Source organism: Lutra lutra, chromosome 15 (assembly GCF_902655055.1).
Source record: "Lutra lutra chromosome 15, mLutLut1.2, whole genome shotgun sequence".
Lineage (NCBI taxonomy): Eukaryota > Metazoa > Chordata > Mammalia > Carnivora > Mustelidae > Lutra > Lutra lutra.
In genome coordinates, this window is record NC_062292.1 from 42,892,765 (window position 1) to 42,911,579 (window position 18,815).

Genomic DNA, 18,815 nt, shown 5'->3' on the forward strand with positions numbered 1-18,815 from the left:
CGTTGAGAGGAGCCAGAGTCAGATTGTGCCCCCAGGTGCCTTTCAGTCTGTCGAGGCTCCCAGCCCCTTCCTCCATCAGGCTCCTTCTTTATGCCAGATTGAGAACCTGGCCGAGCATACTCAATCCCGACTTTAGTTTATAATCCGTGCAGTAGTCCCGTATCCTTTCTCGTGCCCCGTCTCATTAGGGCTCCTCACTTCTGGGACCTTGGTGGTAGCTTACTTGCTTGTACTTTAAGCTTGAACTTACTTGCCTGTATTTCAAGCACAGTTAGATGCACGCCTTTGCTTAGCCAGGCAAGCTCCAGAAGACTGTGGGGGGGATGTGGGTAGCCTCACAGACTTCACGCTGTGTGCCCTTGGTCCATCAGCCATGACCCCAGGGGCATGTTTTTGTGCTGTGTTAATGCTCACGGTGATAGCCCCACACTGCCCACCTGCTTCTCAGTGTGCCCATGCCCCTTCCGCTCCTCGTGCCAATGTGCACCGGACAGGGTTGATTGGTTCCAGAAACTACTACATAAGGAGAATGGAATTCCATCCAACCGGGCTGTTGCTGAAGATGTCAGAAAGAGAATAAGAGATTTTGAGATTGAGATAGACAGGGTGGGGAGAGCTGGGTGGGAGAGATAGAGAGGGAGGGAGAGAGGGAAGGAGGGAGACTGGTAGACTGGGAGAGGGCGAGAGGGGGAAAGTGATATATGTACATATAAAAAAATAAAGTGAGAAGCTTGGAACTGAGGTATAGGGAGAAAAATGAGGAGATCGAAAGAGTTTGGTGCTAGGTATTTTTCCAATGATTTCTGGCAGCACAGTGCTTCAGAAATAATCCAGAAAGAATCCTTTTTTGCCACTTCCTACAGGCGTCCCTGCTACCACCATCACCATCGTTCTCCCAGGCTTTTCCTTGGAGGTTCTGCAGTGGTGTTTAAAATGCTGTGTGTGGGAGTTGAGAATCGAATGCGTGTTGGGTGAACTTCAATTCTTTATGTTTACCTCTGCCTCTCCCCTGAGAGTGGGTGATTTCTGCAATGATGGGTGGTCTGCCTCTACCTGCTCCCAGAGATCCCTGGGACTGTGTCCTGGAGAACGAGAGAGGCTCCAATCCAGCCAGTCTCTCGGGATCCCAAGAGGGAGGAGGGGGAGATGAGGCGAGTGGGGAAGGAGTAGTTCTTGGAACTCACAGGTAACCGATTCTCTCTGGAGTTTGGGTCCCCTTCTGGGACTTCCACACTTCTCATTCACTGGGAAATGGAAGCCAACTGGAGCAGAGAAGCTTGGTTCGCTCATTAAGTCCACGTGAGGTCAGGCACTGGCACGGGGCTTGGGGTGGAGAGGTGAGACCACCTTTCTGCTCATTTGGAAGAGTAAGACACAGAACTCTCCACTTTCTCGCCTCTTCCATCAACAATGACCGGCTGGAGCTGAGCCACCCCTTCGCTGGCCCTCTGTATCTCTCAACAATGGGCTCTGTGTCTATCACCACGGATCTGGGCTTTTTTGAATAGATGTTCTTTCTAGCCCCGTGATTTTTGGAAGCTTCCTCTACCTTGGGGGTTCTGAGACGTGTCTGCTTCTCTTTGTCTTCTTCTGTATCCCTAAGGAAGGGCCACTCAGCTTGAATTCATACCCTGAGATCTCCGGACAGTGCCCCACACTGGACCCTTTCCTCCCTTCCTCCCTCCTCCCTTCTTGCCCTACAGGAACAATGGGACGTTGATGACAGTTGGTTTGACAGGCTTAAAAGCCATGACTGCTCTGCTCTTTTGACCCCAAGGTGCTGCCAGCACTGATTCTGTCCCAAGTTCTGATTTTCCCAGCAAGACTTGGTCAGCTAACCAGGGCTGTCAGTTAGGACTTTGACCTCTCCTGGGGCAGCCAAGCATGCTTCTCCCTTCTCCTGTCCTCTCTCCTCCTTCTCCTCCTCCTCATGGAGTTGTTTTCCTCAATATCCTTTCAGAGTTACAGTGGCATCTGGAAACACTCAGTTATAATCCGAGATGGAAGGAATTGGAACAGTTTGTGGGATTTTCTCTTCTTAATACTGCCCTAACTTTATCTGATGAACATGCCCATCAGCAGTAGGGTTGTTTGTGTTTTTTTCTCCTCCGAAGGATATACCAAATCCAAAAGGAGCTGGAATAAGGCGGAGAAAGAGGGATGATAAAATCTGTGGCATCTTTTGTATTCCCACCCGCTGTTTCTGAAAGGTGATTCTCTCTTATTTAGTTGTCATTTAGTGACGGTCAGCCTATAGCATGTTTGACCAAGTTGGTACACATTCTTGGCTTAGGGGCATGTGTGTGCTTGTGTGTGCATGTGAGTGCGTGTGTGCACGTGCGTGCGTGTGTGCATGTGTGTGTGTGTGATTACCACATGGACTAGTTCCCTCCACTCTCTTGCCCTTCTGGAGCTGCCTATGACCCACAGCCCATTTCTTTTTTATTTGTTACTTTATTTGGGTTTGGACGAGTGGAGAGGGCAGAAGGCTACAGTGCCCCCAGCCAGTGGCTAGTCTCTGATCACTCCCTTCCTTCTGTGCCCAAAACCTTTCCCATGTGCCTGGTCCCTCGTGTGTGTGTGTCCGAGGAGGAATCAGTCTCACTTGTGGTCCTCCTTCAGCCTCTGAGCCTTGAGTGCCAACTCCGCAGCACCAGCTGGGGGTCCTCACCACCCTGACTCAAACCTCCCGTCTTGTGCAGGACACCCCTTCACCCCAGAGCTCCCTGAAGGGTGAGCATTGGATGGAAGTTCTCTGTGTAAGTGGAGAAACACGTGTCCCTGCCAAGGCACCTCTAGAGGTCAGTCCCGGCAGACCTCCAGCCATGGGGGTGCTCTGGGGCTCTCTCCCCCTGACTCCTGGTGGAAAGCACCCTGATGACATTGGCAGCCAATGGGGGCTGATGGTGGGGGTTGGGGGGCGGCAAGAGGGGGGTGTGAGGAAAGATGCTGGCTGGAGCCTGCCTTTGACAGGAAGATAGAAGACAGAGGGGCTGTGTCTCCTTCTCATATCGTTAAGTGGCGCAGAGGAGAGAGGACACGGAGTTTGGCCTTCCTCCTTGAGGAGGTGAGGCACAGGCCGGTAGGAGCAAGAAGACACACATTCCCTGCTTGAAAGGAATGGACCATATTCTTCACATCAGCTTTCCCTTTCCAGGACCGAGTCCTAAACTCTGTTTCCCAGCTACCCTCTTTCTGTTCCTGAGAAAGTTGCGGTGGTTCTTTTTTTTTTTTTTTTTTTTTTTAAGCTGTATTAGGGGGGTTGGGAAAGGAAAGCTTTAAAAGTAAAATAATAAAAACAGACCACTCTGCCATTACAGGCACATAAATAGCTTCACCGTAGCCAGGCTGCACACTCGCTTTGCCATAGCAACCTGGAGCGCGTGTTTATAGCAGCCTGTCACCCCGACAGGGAAACAGCTGCTTCTCCCCCAGCCGCGCCCCCAGCCTGGGCCTCAGAGCTGTGGGCAGCTGCCCGCACCCACCCCACCCAGGGGCTATGGGGGGTGAGGGGGTGGCGGGGAGGGCAGCCTGGGGTCCAGATGGGCCAGCGGCAGGAACACTGGGGGAGCCCACAGCGACTGTTGGGCGTCTTGGGTTTCCACGTTTCCTATCACCTACACGCGGCCCACTCTGTCTCCCATCTCCTTCTGTGGGCTGTAGGAAACAGGGGTGCAGGGGGGCTTAGCTCCACCTGAACCTAGGAGAGGCCTGGGTGTTCTCTGAAGCTCACCGGGTAGCTTGTTTTGACTTTCCCGATAAGCCTTATCTCCTGTCGCAAGTCCCTGGAGGTCCTCTAGAGTCCCATTTTCTCAAGGACTCTCCTTGCCCCCTGAAGCTTTCCACGGGAGGATCGCGGTCTGTCTGGGAAAGGGGGAGCCCTGAGATGACTGGAAGTAGAGACTGGTGCTCTGGGAAAAGGAAGAACAGGAGGGGGTTTGTGACAGGACCTCCTACCGAGCCTCCGCCATCAGCCTAGGTCCAAGAACCCCGTCCAAACCAGGTCCCCCTTGGACACCTGCGAAGGGCACTCCCCTGGTGTTATGGGAGGTGCTATTTGCAGAGATGCTCTGTCTCCTCTGCCATATCCTCTGCTGTGGGCCCCAGACGGGCACCAGCAGCACCCTTGTTAGGGAGCGTGTTAGAAATGCTATTCCCAGGCCTGCCCTCACACCACCAAATCAGAAAGTCTGGTGGCAGCAGCAGGGCCCATGCATAGGTTGTACTCAGCCTTCCCAGAGGTTCTGATGCTCACCTGAGCTCCAGAACCAGGGCTGTGAGGCCGGCTGCCAGTGCACCCCCCCTTTCCTGATGCCCACCATCTTCTCCAAGTGGAGTCCTTGCTCTTCTGCCTGGGACTTGCAGGAAGTGGGTGGGCTGAGAGGAGGCTTGGGGGGCAAGGGGGAGGAGGTTCTCTGGGCTCTGTACAGGGGAGACAGTCATGGAAGGGAGGGGTGTGATGGGCCTGTCCCCCAGGCATAAAGTCCAGTGTGCGGTACCCTGACGGCCGTCTGGGTCACTCAGGAATAGTCCTTGGCTTCCTCGGCTGCTGAGCTCTGGGGGCAGAGCCGCAGCCCGCAGCACCCCCTCCTGGGGGATGAGCTGTGCCTTCTCAGTCCCAGGCCAGGGGCTCCCCACTATCCCCCACTGCCCCGAGGACTCCACCAGCACCTGAGCCTAGGAGCTACAAGATCCTGCTCCAAGAGCCAAGGGAGATCGACCCTCTTCTTCCTTTCCACCAGCCTGGCATGACTCTGCTGAAATTTGTTTCTAAAAATAACCCAAGATCCAATCCTGCTGCTAAAAAGCCCCTTTGTTCCCTTGGAACCAAAATGTGGAAAAATCACAGAAAACAGCCCCAAGAAAGGCCACGTATGTTGTCCAAGAGAATATACATATTGGATATTTGCATGTTATCGCCCAAGGTCTGTGTCCCGTCCCAGTTCTGAGGAGCTGCTTCCCACTTGGGTGTGAGAAGCAGATAGCCTTGCAAACCCATATCCTAAGCATCTCCCATGAACAGGTAGGAGGGACTGGGAGAGGCTGCCGGCACCCTTTTCATTAAATAGCAGACCTTCTGCAAGGCCCTGTCCCTCCCTCCTGAAATAGTCTCTTGTCCTCCTTAAGAGCTGAAGGAAATGGTCATTGTTACGGTTCCATCCTGCACATTAAGCTCTAGCTTGCTGTGAACATTTCCCCGCACCCCTGGGGTCACAGGAGTGACCCAAGCCAAATTGATTCAGATTCTGTGGAAGAGGGCACATTCCCCGTGGCTATGGGCCTGAAGGGCTACCCTTTTTCATCTTGATGGATTGATGCTATTTTAGGATAAAGCTAGAGGGGGGACACTGCCCTCTCAGGCACATTCTGCTCTAGTGTCCCAACCCATGCCTCGAAGCTTCCTGTCTTTATCTCGATGGTTTCTGGGCCTCTGACAGGAGCTGAATCTCAGCAAGCCAGATGATTAGGGACAAGCTACCAACCTTGGGTCAATTCTTGGTATCACTGTGTAGAGAGAATTTGAGCTTTCGATGGGCCCTCCCTCTCCCTGCCCCCTGAAGCCGTTAAGTTCGGTCCTCTTCGCCATGGTGTATTTTAGACGGTACAGCCCTTCTAGGATTGCAAGTTTTCAGGATCATGGTAGGTTTTGTTTTTATTTGTTCAGCTCTCAAGTGCAGAGTAGGAGGATGACCATACCATTGGTTCACGGCCCCTCTTATCACTGGGCCACGCGAGGCCCTCTCCTCTGCACGCTGTTACCCCACATTCCACATCTGTCTCCTTCTCCGCCCATGAGCAGCATTCTCATGGCCTCATATGTATCTTTTTATTTAAATACATCCCTTAAAATGGATAGCATCCTTTTAGAGTGTGTGTTTTTAATTTGCGTAGAAGCCATCAAAGTGCCCTGCCCCACCCCAGCGCTGTTTCTGAGATCACTGGCATCACCATGTGTACATCTGATCTGTGTTTCTAACTCTTGCCTAATAACTGCTGTTATCTAGCGCACAGATTCTGCCCGCCCATGCCTGGACGGGGAATCTCAGGTTGCCATCACCAGCAGTAACATTCCAGGGAACACCCTTACACATGCCCCCCCCGGCTGAACTTGCATGATCATTTTTTGGGAGACGTGCCCTGGAGTACAGGATGGGGCCAGAGTGTGCATGGACATAGTTTTGACTTAGAAGTACCAGCTGACTCTGGAGAAGAAGGAAGAATTCTGGATCCCTGAGGCTCGGGGTGGACGGTGACCCCCTTTCTCCAGAAAGATGGCTTTGATTCTCGCACTCCATTTCTGCCGTGGGACTGAAGGCTTGCTCAGTGTGGTAGACGGGGAGGAGAGGGGTCAGTGAGCCAGCCCGTGGGTGCTGCCTTCTAACCAGGAGGTGAGGTTCTCTCTTCAGGAAGAGAGAATCCTCTAGAACCCAGGTCCTAGGAACTAGCTGAGAACTAGCATGGGGTTGTGGGGCCTAGACCACAGGCCACATTGTGCCATCCTGTGGTCAGTACGGAAGCCTGGTTTTGATGCCCTGGCCCTCACTTGGCTTCTTGGCATGGGCATGGTTCTTGGGCATGCTGATGGGGGTGATGTCCACCACCCGGACTTTAGCCCCTGTTCTCTGCCTCTGACCTTCTTCCCCCATTGCCTCCAAAGGTTCTCCGAAGACTGAAGGAGGGCGGAGGGCGTGCGCTCAGATATGCTGCTGCAGGGCAGCAGGCATTGGAGGACCCACAGGGCAGGGCAGGCCCAGGGAGGGAAGGAAGAGCCTGGGACCGTGATGGGGATGGGCTGCCGGACCTGAATGGCAAGAACTAGAGTCATGGAAATGAGGGGCCTGTAAAGAGGAGGGAGCAGAGAAGCTGTGTGTGGGGTTTAGAGAGAAGGGCCTGCCAGGGAAGCTTCAGAGAGAAGGGCCGGCCAGGGAAGCTTCCTGCCAGGCAGCCCGCCCCGGTCAAGCGTTTGCGGGATTTCTTGACAGGGCGTGGCCCTCTCAGAAGCCTGGGAGGGCCCGAAGGGCAAAGTAAAGCTTTGGAAACGGGAGGCGGTGGTCCAGGTAATGCCCCTGCTGGAGACAGAAATGCCCCGTTTCAGAACCTTTAGGGCTGGCTCTTGGGCAAGGCACAGAAAGCTTTTTTTTTTTTTTTTTTTAATATTTTATTTATTTATTTGACAGACAGAGATCACAAGTAGGCAGAGAAGCAGGCAGAGAGAGGAGGAAGCAGGCTCCCTGCTGAGCAGAGAGCCCGATGCAGGGCTCGATCCCAGAATCCTGGGATCATGACCTGAGCCGAAGGCAGAGGCTTTAACCCACTGAGCCACCCAGATGCCCCAAGGCACAGAAAGCTTTATGTGGACCTTCTCAGCAGGCTTTCGGAGGTAAAGCCATGCCTTTTTTTTCTTTTGTGTCACAGGATGGTCCTTGTCCTTGAGGCAGGGTGTCTTGGATTCAGCCTGGGGCACAAATTCTGGCTCTGTTTCCCTGCCACGACAGGACTGGACACAGCAGCGCCCTCCCTGCAGGGCTGCAGGTGAGGATTCGAGAAACAGTATGTGCAGTGATGATAAGAGCTGCTGTGCACGGACCAGCCACTCCGTATCCGCCACTCTGCCAGGCCCCATATAACACACACGCACACGCCTGGGCCTCTGACCTCTCTCATTCCCACACAAGGTGCCTGCTGTGGTGCCTGGCTCCTTGTAGGCGCTCAAGTACTGTTATTTCCCTCCTGTCCAACCCCTGACTCCATTGCCTCCCTGTTCCTGCAAATAGGGAGGAAAACAGAGCCTCACTTGGGAAAGGGAGCCTCCGGATCAGAACGAGGGGAACAGGGTATGGGATGGGGGGGCACAGGTTTCATATTTCAGTTTGGTGCTATCTAAGGTGGGACTGGCCTCCCCGCCCCATCCCCCCCCCCCGCCCCACCCCAGCCCACTTCGAAGTCTTCCCTCCTTCCAAGCTCCAGTCCCCACATGACTGTGCAGCCTGGAGGCCAGAGTTGAGGGCGGCCCTTAACTATTCCAGATAGGTCCAGCTGCAGAGCCGAGCCAGTCTGATTCCCTAGCTCCTGGCCCCTTCTGTTTCCTTTCTCCCGTTTCCATTCATACTTCATTTCCCATGCATCGGGCCAGATTCAATAGGAGCCTTTGGCAGAGGAGATTGGGGGGGGGTGGCTTCCTTTTGGATCCTCAAAAGACCCCACTCTATCCCCTACACGGAGCTACCCTTTCTCCTCGTAATCTGGGGCCGTACCTCTTCCTTAGCGCTGGGAAAGCTTCCAAGAATAAGGGATTCCTTGGACAAAATTGGAGGAAACAAGAGTGTCTGACTATTGTTTATGGTTTGGTGGCTCAGGGCGTGGGGTTCTTGTCTCCGGCAGCTCCGGTTTGGAGCTCTGGAGCAAGCCCAGGAGGCCTGAGGCTTATCACTTTCCAGGAAGTGGGGGGGGGTTTGCTTCTCAGGTGCGTATGGGATCGGGAGAGGGTCTGTGTCAGCCCCTGTAACATAAATGTAGTTGATTCTGAACGAGAAAGAGGCCGCATTTCCTCTAAGTGGAAATGGATGTTTTCTGTACTCCAGAGATGCTGCATTTTAAAGGACCTCTTAGATGTTTGTCTGAAAGTGAGGAGGGAAGGAGTAAGGTGTCACAAAAAGAGCGCCAGGCAGACAAGGATGCCAAAGACTGAATCACTTATTTATTTCCTTGGACCTCAGTGTCCTCATCTGTAAGGGAGTGGTGGGGTGGGGGGGCGCTCCTAGCTGTCCTCCCTAGAACTGATACATGACTGCACTTTCACAGGTCATCCCAATTGTAGAACAGATGTTACAGGACTTTAGGAAGACAAACATTGAGATGATTCAGCGATCATGTAAAGTAATACGATTACTTGCCCCTGAAGGAGGTGATGGGAGAAGGTTTGCTCTACCATGCTGTCATCCTTTAAGCAGGCACAATGCTAGAAACCAGGAGTGAGAATATACCTTACCCAGAATGCCCCAAGCTAAATGACTAATCCTGACCTGATGAGAGGTGGTACCTCCCAGGCGTCTGAGACCGAGGCCAAGGCCGAGGCGGTGTGAGCGCTTACAGATGATTCTTTGCCAGTTGCCTAATAAGGACAGGGGCCAGGCAGGCTCTGCAGTTGCAGAGAACTCACATTCTAAGAGCTCAGAGAGAAGCATGGGTCCCCACAACGCCTCCAAATTCCAGAAGAAATTTCCTAGAGATCCCATTTTAAACCAGGGCCCCAGCTGACACCGCCTGCCTTGACTCTAGTGCTTGCCCTCCCCTGCGCACGTTTCTAGAGCTAACCTGAAGCAACAAACCTCGTTCCCACAAACCACACGCCTCATACGTTCGCGTCTGAAGTGTCCTCTTCTCACTGGTTGCCCAAGTGAGTGAAAAATGTCTCCTCTTTGATATCTTGAGGAGAGGGTCAAAGTAAGGAATTCTGACTCAGACTTGGCCCTTTCTAGAAATCTAAGGCTGCCTGGCCTAGTGGTATTGCCAGTGGTTATACCCTAGCTAATGGTTATTGCTGATGAAGCTGCTTGGAATTTTCCATTCTTTTTGAGGGTTGGGAGTTCCCTCCGGCAAGGAAAGATGGAGGGGCACAAGGAGCTTATTGGCCTTCTGCTTAAAGGGCTAGATCCCAGAAGTTCATTAGGATCAAAGTAAGCCTTCTCCCAGCACTTGAGAGCAGACACGCCAGATGCTGGGCATCTTTCATCTAAGCCTTCCAGGCACTAGTTCTAGCTCTCATTGCTGTCCTTGATCACTTTCTGAGGATGGCATGAAGAGGTAGGGCTCATTTTTCTCCCCCCCAGGTAAGGCGGGAGGAACTGAGCCTTAAGAAGGACAAGAGACTTGCCCAGAGGATGCCTGGGAAGATGGTAAATCTGGTTTAGAATCTGCTACCAATTATTTAACAACGTCAGATTCACTGGATGCCTACTGTGTATGGGCTGTCTTCAGGCACTGGGGATAAAGCCCTGGGTGAGACCAGTGCACACCTTTGCTCTCAAGGAACATAGAAAACAAATAAATAGAAAAAAAGTAAAATCTGATTTCCGGTTTAGCACTCCATCAGCTCGGTTCTCAACATCCTCTTGAAAGGTTAAGGAGCTCTACTTAAGGGTCAAGATGGGTTTTTTACGGCTAGAGCCCTTCCCACTGCTTCCAGGCTTAGGCGGGAGGCCGAACTGGAGGGATATTCTGTGGTACCCCTGGAATCCTTGGGCCAGCGGGATGATGGGAATCTGACGCACTGCCTCACGTTCCTCCCGGACCTCTGCTCCCCAGGCTGCTGGACATCTAAAAAGAAAGGCAGAAAGAAGAAAAAGAAAGGCAGTATGATATTTGGAAAACAATAGCAACAACAAAACAAAACCCTGCCTGCTTAGCCCTCTGTCGGCCAGAGTCGCTCTAAAAGTCTCTGGGAAAAGGAAGAAGCAAAGGGTACACTAAGGGGGGAAGCAGGAGTGTAGCCAACTCCATCCCCGGGGACCTGCTGGGAACAGGATTCATGGAAATCAGCCGCAGCTTTGGCCACATGTGATTTTTGGAAAAGTAACTGGTAAAAGGGGCAAGCCTTTATCTCATGGTTCTTGTGCTTCTCCATTCACCTTCTGGCAGGGAGGATGTCATCTGTGTGTTAGAGAGTTGCTGTCCAGAGCTCCTTGGCACCCCCTGGTAACTGAACTCAAGTCAGTGGGTTCTGGTGCTACATTTAGAAAGAGCCCCTTTGGGATGCCTGGGTGGCCCAGTCGGATGTGCATCTGCCTTCAGCTCAGGTCATAATCCCTGTGTCCTGGGATCGGGTCCTACATCACGCTCCCTGTTCGGCGAGGAATCTGTCTCTCCCTCTGCCTGCCGCTCCCCCTGCTTGCATCCTCGCTCTCTCTCTCTGACAAATACATGGATAAAATCTTTTTTTAAAAAGGGGAAAAAAAATACCTCTTCATATTTTTTGAGCCTCTTCACATTTAAATGATGTGGGGGCACCTGGGTGGCTCAATCAATTAGACGTCTGACTCGGGTTGCGGCTTGGGTCATGGTCTCAGGGTCCTGGGATCAAGCCCCATATCGGGCTCCATGCTGAGTACAGGGTCTGCTAAAGATTCTCTCTCCCTCTGCCTCTCCCCTGCTCGCTCTCTCTCTCAAATAAACAAGTGGCTGATGTGTGACAGTGGGTCCCATGTGACAGGCAGGAGCTGCTCTCTGAAGTAAGAACAGTGCGGGCATGAGCCTTGCCACCATCAGCCCTTTATAGCCTCACTTGCTCGTAGCTCTCGGCCCCTCCCCAGAGTCAGAGGGGGAGCCCCTGGCTCTCTGAGGAGAGAAATGCTGGTCTGAGACCATCTAGTGCTCGCTCACTTGCAGGCTCACACTGCTCTCGTGATGACCTTGCTGTGGCCTTGGGCTTTATCTGAACTGTTGCTGTCTTATCCCTGCCAGCGCAGTAACTTTAACTCTCAGATTTACCCTTAAACTCTCTTCCTTCTCCTCGGAGGTCCTTCTGTCCCCTTTATGTCCCCATCCCGTATGGCCGACTGCCGGTTCATTTTACTCTCCCCTTTCGAACTGAGGGGAAGCTTTTTGGAGGGGTGGGGCTTCACTCCAAGACTCAAACCCAGTTCCTGACCCGTTGAGGGCAGCGGCAGGCCATGGGATTTCCGGCCGGCCAGAGGCTAAGTATTCTGAGGGGCCCCAGAAGACACAGGCATTGTCTATGAGGTTATTCCTCCTGGTTTGTACCTGTGTATGCTGGGTAAAGGGTGTGTGGGGCTTCACTCCAAGACTCAAACCCAGTTCCTGACCCGTTGAGGGCAGCGGCAGGCCATGGGATTTCCGGCCGGCCAGAGGCTAAGTATTCTGAGGGGCCCCAGAAGACACAGGCATTGTCTATGAGGTTATTCCTCCTGGTTTGTACCTGTGTATGCTGGGTACAGGGTGTGTGGGCGGCAGACTGGCCGGCCACCCTCCAGGTCACTCTGGTCTGGACTCCTCTTCTGACCTCTTCTCCCCCGTTCGAGGCAAGGTCAGACCAAAGGATTTCATGGCGGGGCCCTCAAACTAACAGACAAGGGAGAGCATGAGAACTGTTCGTTTCTGGAACGGCCGGATCCTTGTCCCTTGGCTTGAGAGCACTGTGATGGCAGGATGGGGGTGTATCTAAAATTACTTCTCTTCTCTACAAGGGGGTTCACAGGCTGCGGGGGCCTCCCAGGGAAGAGCAGGCCCCTCCTGAGTCCGTCTGCTCAGCCCGGGCCTCAGCTACCAGCTGGGCTTAGGCATCAACTGTCACCTAAACCCTTGTGCTAGAATGAGTCCCTCTTGCCCTCGCAGATGCCGATCCTTGTGGCCGTTCTAATTGTTTTTGTCTGTCTTTGAATCTTTATTCCAGAGATCCAGTTGTCAGCAGTATCCAGGGAGCCCTCCTCTTCCTCCTCCTCCTGCCGCCTCTCTACCACTGCCGTCGCTGGTTGTTGCTAAGGTGGCCTCCATGGTAACATGCACATCCTGTTTATACCTCCATCTGGGCAAGTTGGTCTAAGCTAGGAACCTCCCTACCCTGGACAAGCACTTCCATCACTCCCTGGGGACACCAATCATCGTGACACGTGGTCCGGCTTCCACTCGGTTCCCCCATCCTCTTCCTCCTCTCGCTGCCAAGCTTCACACCCAAAAAAGGATCTGGGCCAGAGGCTGCTCTAGTCCCATCTATTTCCTCACTGGGCTCCCCGAGAAGCAAGAAGTAAGAAGAAGTGAGGCAGAAAGGCAGAAGTTCCCGAGCAATTGAAGGGAAACTCCTCGTTTTCTCTGGTCGAGGGGCTTGGTAACAGCAGGCAAAATGACGAACCCAACAGAACATGCCTTGCCGGCCAACTCGATGGTTGAGAGCCACGAAGGGGACTTTGGCTGCACAGTAATGGAACTGAGGAAGCTCATGGAGCTGCGTTCCTCTGATGGAATCGACCAGATCAACGTCCACTATGGAGGGGTGATGAATCTGTGCAGTAGACTGAAAACCAACCCCGTGGAAGGTAAAGGCCGGACCAGGGGCGGGGACCCGGAGCAAGGTGGCCGGTGTTCCAAACCGTTGCTTCCTTAGCTCCTGGAGGAGGCAGGGAGAGACCTGCCTGGTGTACCTGTGTCTTTTGCGAAAAACGTGGTCTCTGAAGCACCGACGGGGTGGGGTGAGGCCGTGGAGAGCCATTTCTTTCCTAGGGACGGTGTTCTCTGAAGATTAAGCTTTTCTTCCTTTTTCTGTATCAACGTACAGAAAGGAGACGGTTCGTCTCTATTTGACAGATGCTTGTGTAGATGCTTTTATCAGCAAACAATCAAGTCTCTGATTCAGGATCGGTCTCTGATCACAAAAGAATTTAAGATACGGTTCTGCTCCACACTGATCGTACAGAGTGACTGGGGACACGGGGCACCGGAACAACAGATGAGTCCATCGACCTAGTGTGATTCCTCTCCATCGTGGACAGTCAGGAATAGGGTGGAAAGTCATAGGGCATATGGGTGCACCTACCATATCTTTGGATTATTCGCTTTGTGTCATGTCGGGGAATTATTGATGACTTTTTCAACCCCGACTGGTGTGCTTTGCGAGTCATTCTTCTTAATCTATTCTTAAAAGAGAAGGGGAAACCTGGCTTCATGCTTCCTGGCTCCGTTCAGTTGCCTGATAAGCCATGGTAACACAAAATTTTGCCTCCTCAAAATGGAGACAGAACCAAAGGAACCTTCTTTTCTCACGTGCACATGGTTATAGCCTCCCTCTTACGGGTTCTTACTTGGTTCTGTCAGTGAGGCAGGGCACGGCTGAGCAGCCCGAGACAGAGCAAAGATCTTGCCCTTTAGATGCCTTTAACTTCTTGAAGTGTGCTATTTCTGAGCCTTTCTTGGAGGCTATATCATTTTTCTTGCCAAGTCTGAGAAGTTTTGACCCCTGGCCAATGCTGTAAGTTTGTGACTTAGAGTTCAGACTCTTCAGGATTAAAGAGAGAGAGAGGTTTCTGTCTATTTCTGTACATCGCCCGTGTCTTGATTTCTTTGCAATCAGAGAGAGCTGCCCTCCGTGTTCTCTTTCCTTCTAGAATTCAGTTTCCTATCTCTCATGAGTTCAAACTCTAGCTCCATCATTTTTTAGCTTACAGTTACTAGTGTTCATATCACTGAACAGTTTTCTTAGCCTCTCTGAGTCTCTTTCTTCTTTGAAACTGATGTTAGCACTTAGCCCGTAAGGTTATGAGAATTAATCATTGGGATTACATATACATATGATGTGTGTGCCGTGCTCAAGCTTGTAACGGGTATTCAATAGATGGGCTGTCTCAGATTAAAACAGAGCCCATGTGTCTGATAGCCATTTGCCGGAACGCGAGTGCCCATGGAGCACCACGTATTACCTTTTCTGGAAAGGCTCCCCTAGCCAGTGGCCATTTCCTCCTTTCACCTCTTGATGTCGGAGAGATCTGGTTCGGATGCTTAGCTGCTTTGGCGAGGCTCACTCTTTGCCTTCTGGCTAGAATCTAATGACTGCCCTTTGGGCACTGCTTACTTCTTGTCAGCAAGATTTCTTTATTCTGCCACTTCTCTAGTAGTGTTGGCCTTAAATAAAGGCTATTCATATTATATGTTGGCTGAGAGATGCAGGAGCTTGGGGTCACCCGTCAGAATTTAGGCGGGACCTTTGTTCCCTTCCTACACCATTCGTGATTCTCGTGTCGAGCTGTCTCTCTCACAAAGTGAAACCCAGGTGTCCAAATCAGCTGGAACCCGGGGTGCATCGATGTAGTTAATGCCCTTTGATTCTTTCCCAGTGCTAGTTTCAGACCTATAGTTGAAAGCCACACCTTCTGATGGCAGGTGCCTCTGCTGCTTTGGACCCTGGCCGTGTCTGAACCCCGGGACCCCTACCATGGGCGCCGTTGTCTGTTGCCATCCCCCTGCTTCCTTAGATCATAAATCTGTATCCTGATCTATTGCAGTGTAAGACTTGTCAGAGGGTTGCTGCTGGAGCTAGGTTTGCAGGGTGTCTGAAAAAAATGTTTCCCTGAGTAATATTTACTCCCCAGTGCCAACAGTGACCTCCTCGTGTGTGAGAGGATAAAGGCATCGAAAAGGAGACACAGAAGAGCTGTGACACAGAAGTCCCCAGACAAAGATGATGCTGAGCTATTTAGTGGGGCAGGCCGAGAAAAGAGCATCACTATCCGGGTGCCTCGGTGAGCTGATGCTATAAAATGCCAGCCGGTTCACAGAAGACCACACTGAGGTGCCTGACAGCCTTGCATAGTTCTGTCACCCATGGGAGGCCCCTGCGGACTAAGAATAAAAATAAAGAAATTCACCTGGTGCTTGAATTCTGCCAGTTGGAAACCTGGTGACATCTGGGGAGACAAGTTCCTAGAGGATGACCCTTCCCTTTTATTTTCTGCTGGGTTTTGTGTAGGTCTGACAGATTGTTTTACACCATAGCTAGTAAGGGGCCTAATGAAACTTGGGGTTTATAATATTTATGACACTGACATGGTTTTATTATTGGAGATTTACACAACTGTGGAGGCAGGGGGGGATTTAGTGCTACTCCTCCCTCATGCCCCCTTCCAGGCCCAAAGGCTTAAATGACCCGCCTAAGTTCTTATGACTAGGTAGACTGTGATGAAGCAGAGATAATTTAAAAGTTTGTTTTATCTTTCACGACCTGATAAAATGTCTAATTGTGACGCAGTGCTAATATTAATGTAATAGTAGCTTATGTGCCTTGAGCATGCAGGGCTAGTTGGAGCAAGAGCCGTTGCCTCAGGGGCCGAGAGCTGGTTAGACGCGAGGATGCTGGGAGGCGCTCGGCTTCCACAGCGTCCGGTAACAACAAGACTCCAGTCTGAGAGTGTGTGCAAAAAAGGGAAAGAAACCAGAAGGGGTGGGAGAGACATGAAAGAGGATACGAGCTTGTGTCTCAGTGACTAAAGGCCTCCGCCTTCATGGCTCTGTCAGACAACAGCAGAGAGGCAGGCCTGAGGCTGTGGCTCCTGAGTGAGTGAGCTGCCTGGCCTCAGCTTCATGTAGGGAAAATCTGAGCATTTCGCACCAATGGTTAGTCCGCTGCCTTCTTTTTCTTTCTTCATTCCATTGTCTTCATCCCCCGCCTTCTATTATCTCCTCTGACCCCACCCCAGCACCCGCTCCCCAACCAGTGTCTCCATCCCCCAAAGAGCAGAGTGTCTGGATGGCACCCCCTGGAGGATAGGCTTTGACCTCCAAACTGGCTTTCCGTGGTTCAGTGAGCTTTGTGACTCTGGAAAGGGAATCTCTGGGGCATAGGGAGAAGGAAAAAGTCATTTTCCCGAGACTCAGTCTCTCTTTGTGTGTAGGAAGAAGAGACAATCCTCATGAGATTCTTTGGGTCTAGACAGAAGAGTTGCATGAATCCTTCTTCCTCTGTAGAACTTCTCCACATTGGTCCTCAGCTCTGCTTGCCCTCTTCAGAGGAAGAGTGATGTCTCCTGAGGGGGAGCTAGGCCAACAATCAGGGGGGAAGGTCTGGGCCCAGACCGGAAAGGGCAGACAAGGGAAGCCCTGACAGAATAATAAAGCATTGCCTGTGGCCTTCTTTCAGAAAGCTAAAGACGATTGCTGTGGATTTGGATCGAGTGGAGCAGAATGTTGGTGGGAACTTCTGTTTCACATTCCCTCTGTACCCCGTGACTTCTCTGCAGAGCGGAGGCCGTGACAGGGATCCAAAGGGCTTTCCGTTCCCTTTCAGCCATATTCAGGAGCTGGGGACCCCATGGCGGATACAAGAGACACGATCCCTCCTTCCCTGGAGCTGATAAGAGGATACACAGAAACTAAGGCAATTTCAGAAATATTGTCACGGTGCTATGATGGGGAAGAGCTGGGTGTGATGGAAGCAGCCAGGACAGGGACCTAAGCTGAAGGGATTACAAGGGAGGGGAAGGGGCTTAGAAGGTGAAGGTGACTCCTGTACATCTGATTGTCTGGGGAGGCTCTGGCCTGGCCTTGTTCTGTGGTAATTGCTACCGCTCACTGAATGCTCCTGATAAAAGATGCGAGCATCTTTGCCTCACAGAATCACTGAGCAGCTGCTAGGTTTGGGGAGCTGAGATTCTCTGGGGAATAAAAACCAGGAAGGGGAAGAATCTGTTTTAAGACAATCCAGCCCAAATTATGATTCTGGTTCATGAACTGTAAGATTTGGGGTAACACTTCCTGCCACCCTAAGATCTCTTACATTCCTGTTCCCAAGCCTTGGGTCAGTGGCTAGTTCTACCAAGTATTATCCATTTTTCCACAAGCTGGGACATGCAGGGATGGGCTCCATGGGGCAGATTGAAATTTCCAGTAACATCTTCGGCCTGGAGAAAAATTAAATACATAGCCCCAGTGATAAATAATAAATATTTACCCACAGTACTACTGCATTACTATTAGTACCTCCAATGCTAGTATTATTTACACAGTAAGGTAGGCAAGAAATGGAAGTGGATGAAGTAATATAAAAAGTTCTGGTATTTCTCCCACACTCCGGCAGACGGATGTATGCGCCCTACTTAGAGACCACTGCTTTAGAGAATGCTAGTGTTGGGGGGAGGAACGGACCAGGCAAGCGAATATGGGATGGGGGGGATGTGAGAGGAAGATGGCAACTGGCTTCTTTGGCATTTTCCTCCCTATCTTTAGAGCGTATGGTGTGTTTTAGAATATCTGTATTTAGGAGTGCATCAATTTCAGAATAGAAGTATAGCCAAGCTCCTTCTCTTTCCTCCAGCCCGCTGCCCTGTGGCCATCACCTGGAACTCTTGCCCCAACTTGACTAAAGATGCCAAATAAATGATCCCAAAAGTGGTGTATGTGGGCCCGGCTGCAGAGGCCAACAGTCTGGCCCGCTCTGCCCATCACGCTTTGGGCAGATCTATTAGTTCTACTTTGAGATGTGGGAAGGACTCAAGCCAGAAGAATATCTTGGCGGAAAGGGAGAGAGGGTGGAGGTGGGCAGACCAGCTCAAACAGCCAGAAAGCAGCTACGCCGTGATGGAAGTAATTGAGGCAAGTCCAGTAGCTTCATAAAAGAAATACTTAGTACTTTATAGAGGAGTGGGAAAGGCTTCCTACCAAACCCCGGGGAAGCAGCATCAACAGCTGGAAGGAAGAGGGCGGGTGTTGGAGAAAGAGCAGAGAGAAAGTGCCCTCCCTCTGTCCCTCCTTCCCCTGCAGGGAGTTCCAAGTTGCATCCTGGGAGTTCCCTGTCGGATTTGACTTACATGCCCAGGGCTGAATGAACAAACAAACCAAACAAATGAGGCCAACAGTGTGTGACCGCTCTGGGCCTTCTCTTCCCAGCCCAGCCCCACAGGCTCAGCGAAATCTGTTCCGCCCCTCCTCGCCCAGAGCGGGGCTTCTGGGCTAGCTGGCATAATGTTGCCAGGCAGGGGCCAGAGAAGTCTTAAGGAGGAGAAGGGCTAAGGCTTCCTGGACCCAAGAACCCTCCCTGCTCACTCCCCTTCGCCTTGCCAGGAGCCCTATGTGCTGCATTCCTTTGGGAGCCCTGCAGAAACTCCTGCAAGTTCAGTGTCATTCTGAACTTTCTTCTTGCCTTGCATTGAACATCAGATGGGGCTGGGAAGAAAGATCGCACTCCCTCCTTGGCTGAGGCAGATGTCACGTCTCCCCCTGGAAGTAGGGCTTTCGCTCTTTTTATTTAGCTCCGAGGTGTGAGCACCAGGGAGCGTGACACCGGAGGGACACGTGCTCGCACGCATTCAGTGTGGGAG

General features: G+C 51.9%; 1 protein-coding gene across 7 annotated transcripts in view; it reads left to right on the top strand.

The window, feature by feature from the left end:
• The window catches only part of ATP2B4 (ATPase plasma membrane Ca2+ transporting 4), a 97,661-nt gene that overhangs the window by 32,116 nt on the left and 46,730 nt on the right, over positions 1-18,815 (top strand). For all 7 annotated transcript variants that reach the window (XM_047703844.1, XM_047703849.1, XM_047703843.1 and 4 more), the window contains exon 2: positions 12,410-13,049. In XM_047703844.1, coding sequence (XP_047559800.1) covers positions 12,857-13,049 — 193 coding nt within the window. In that variant the 5' untranslated portion in view covers positions 12,410-12,856. The remainder of the gene's footprint in view (positions 1-12,409; positions 13,050-18,815) is intronic.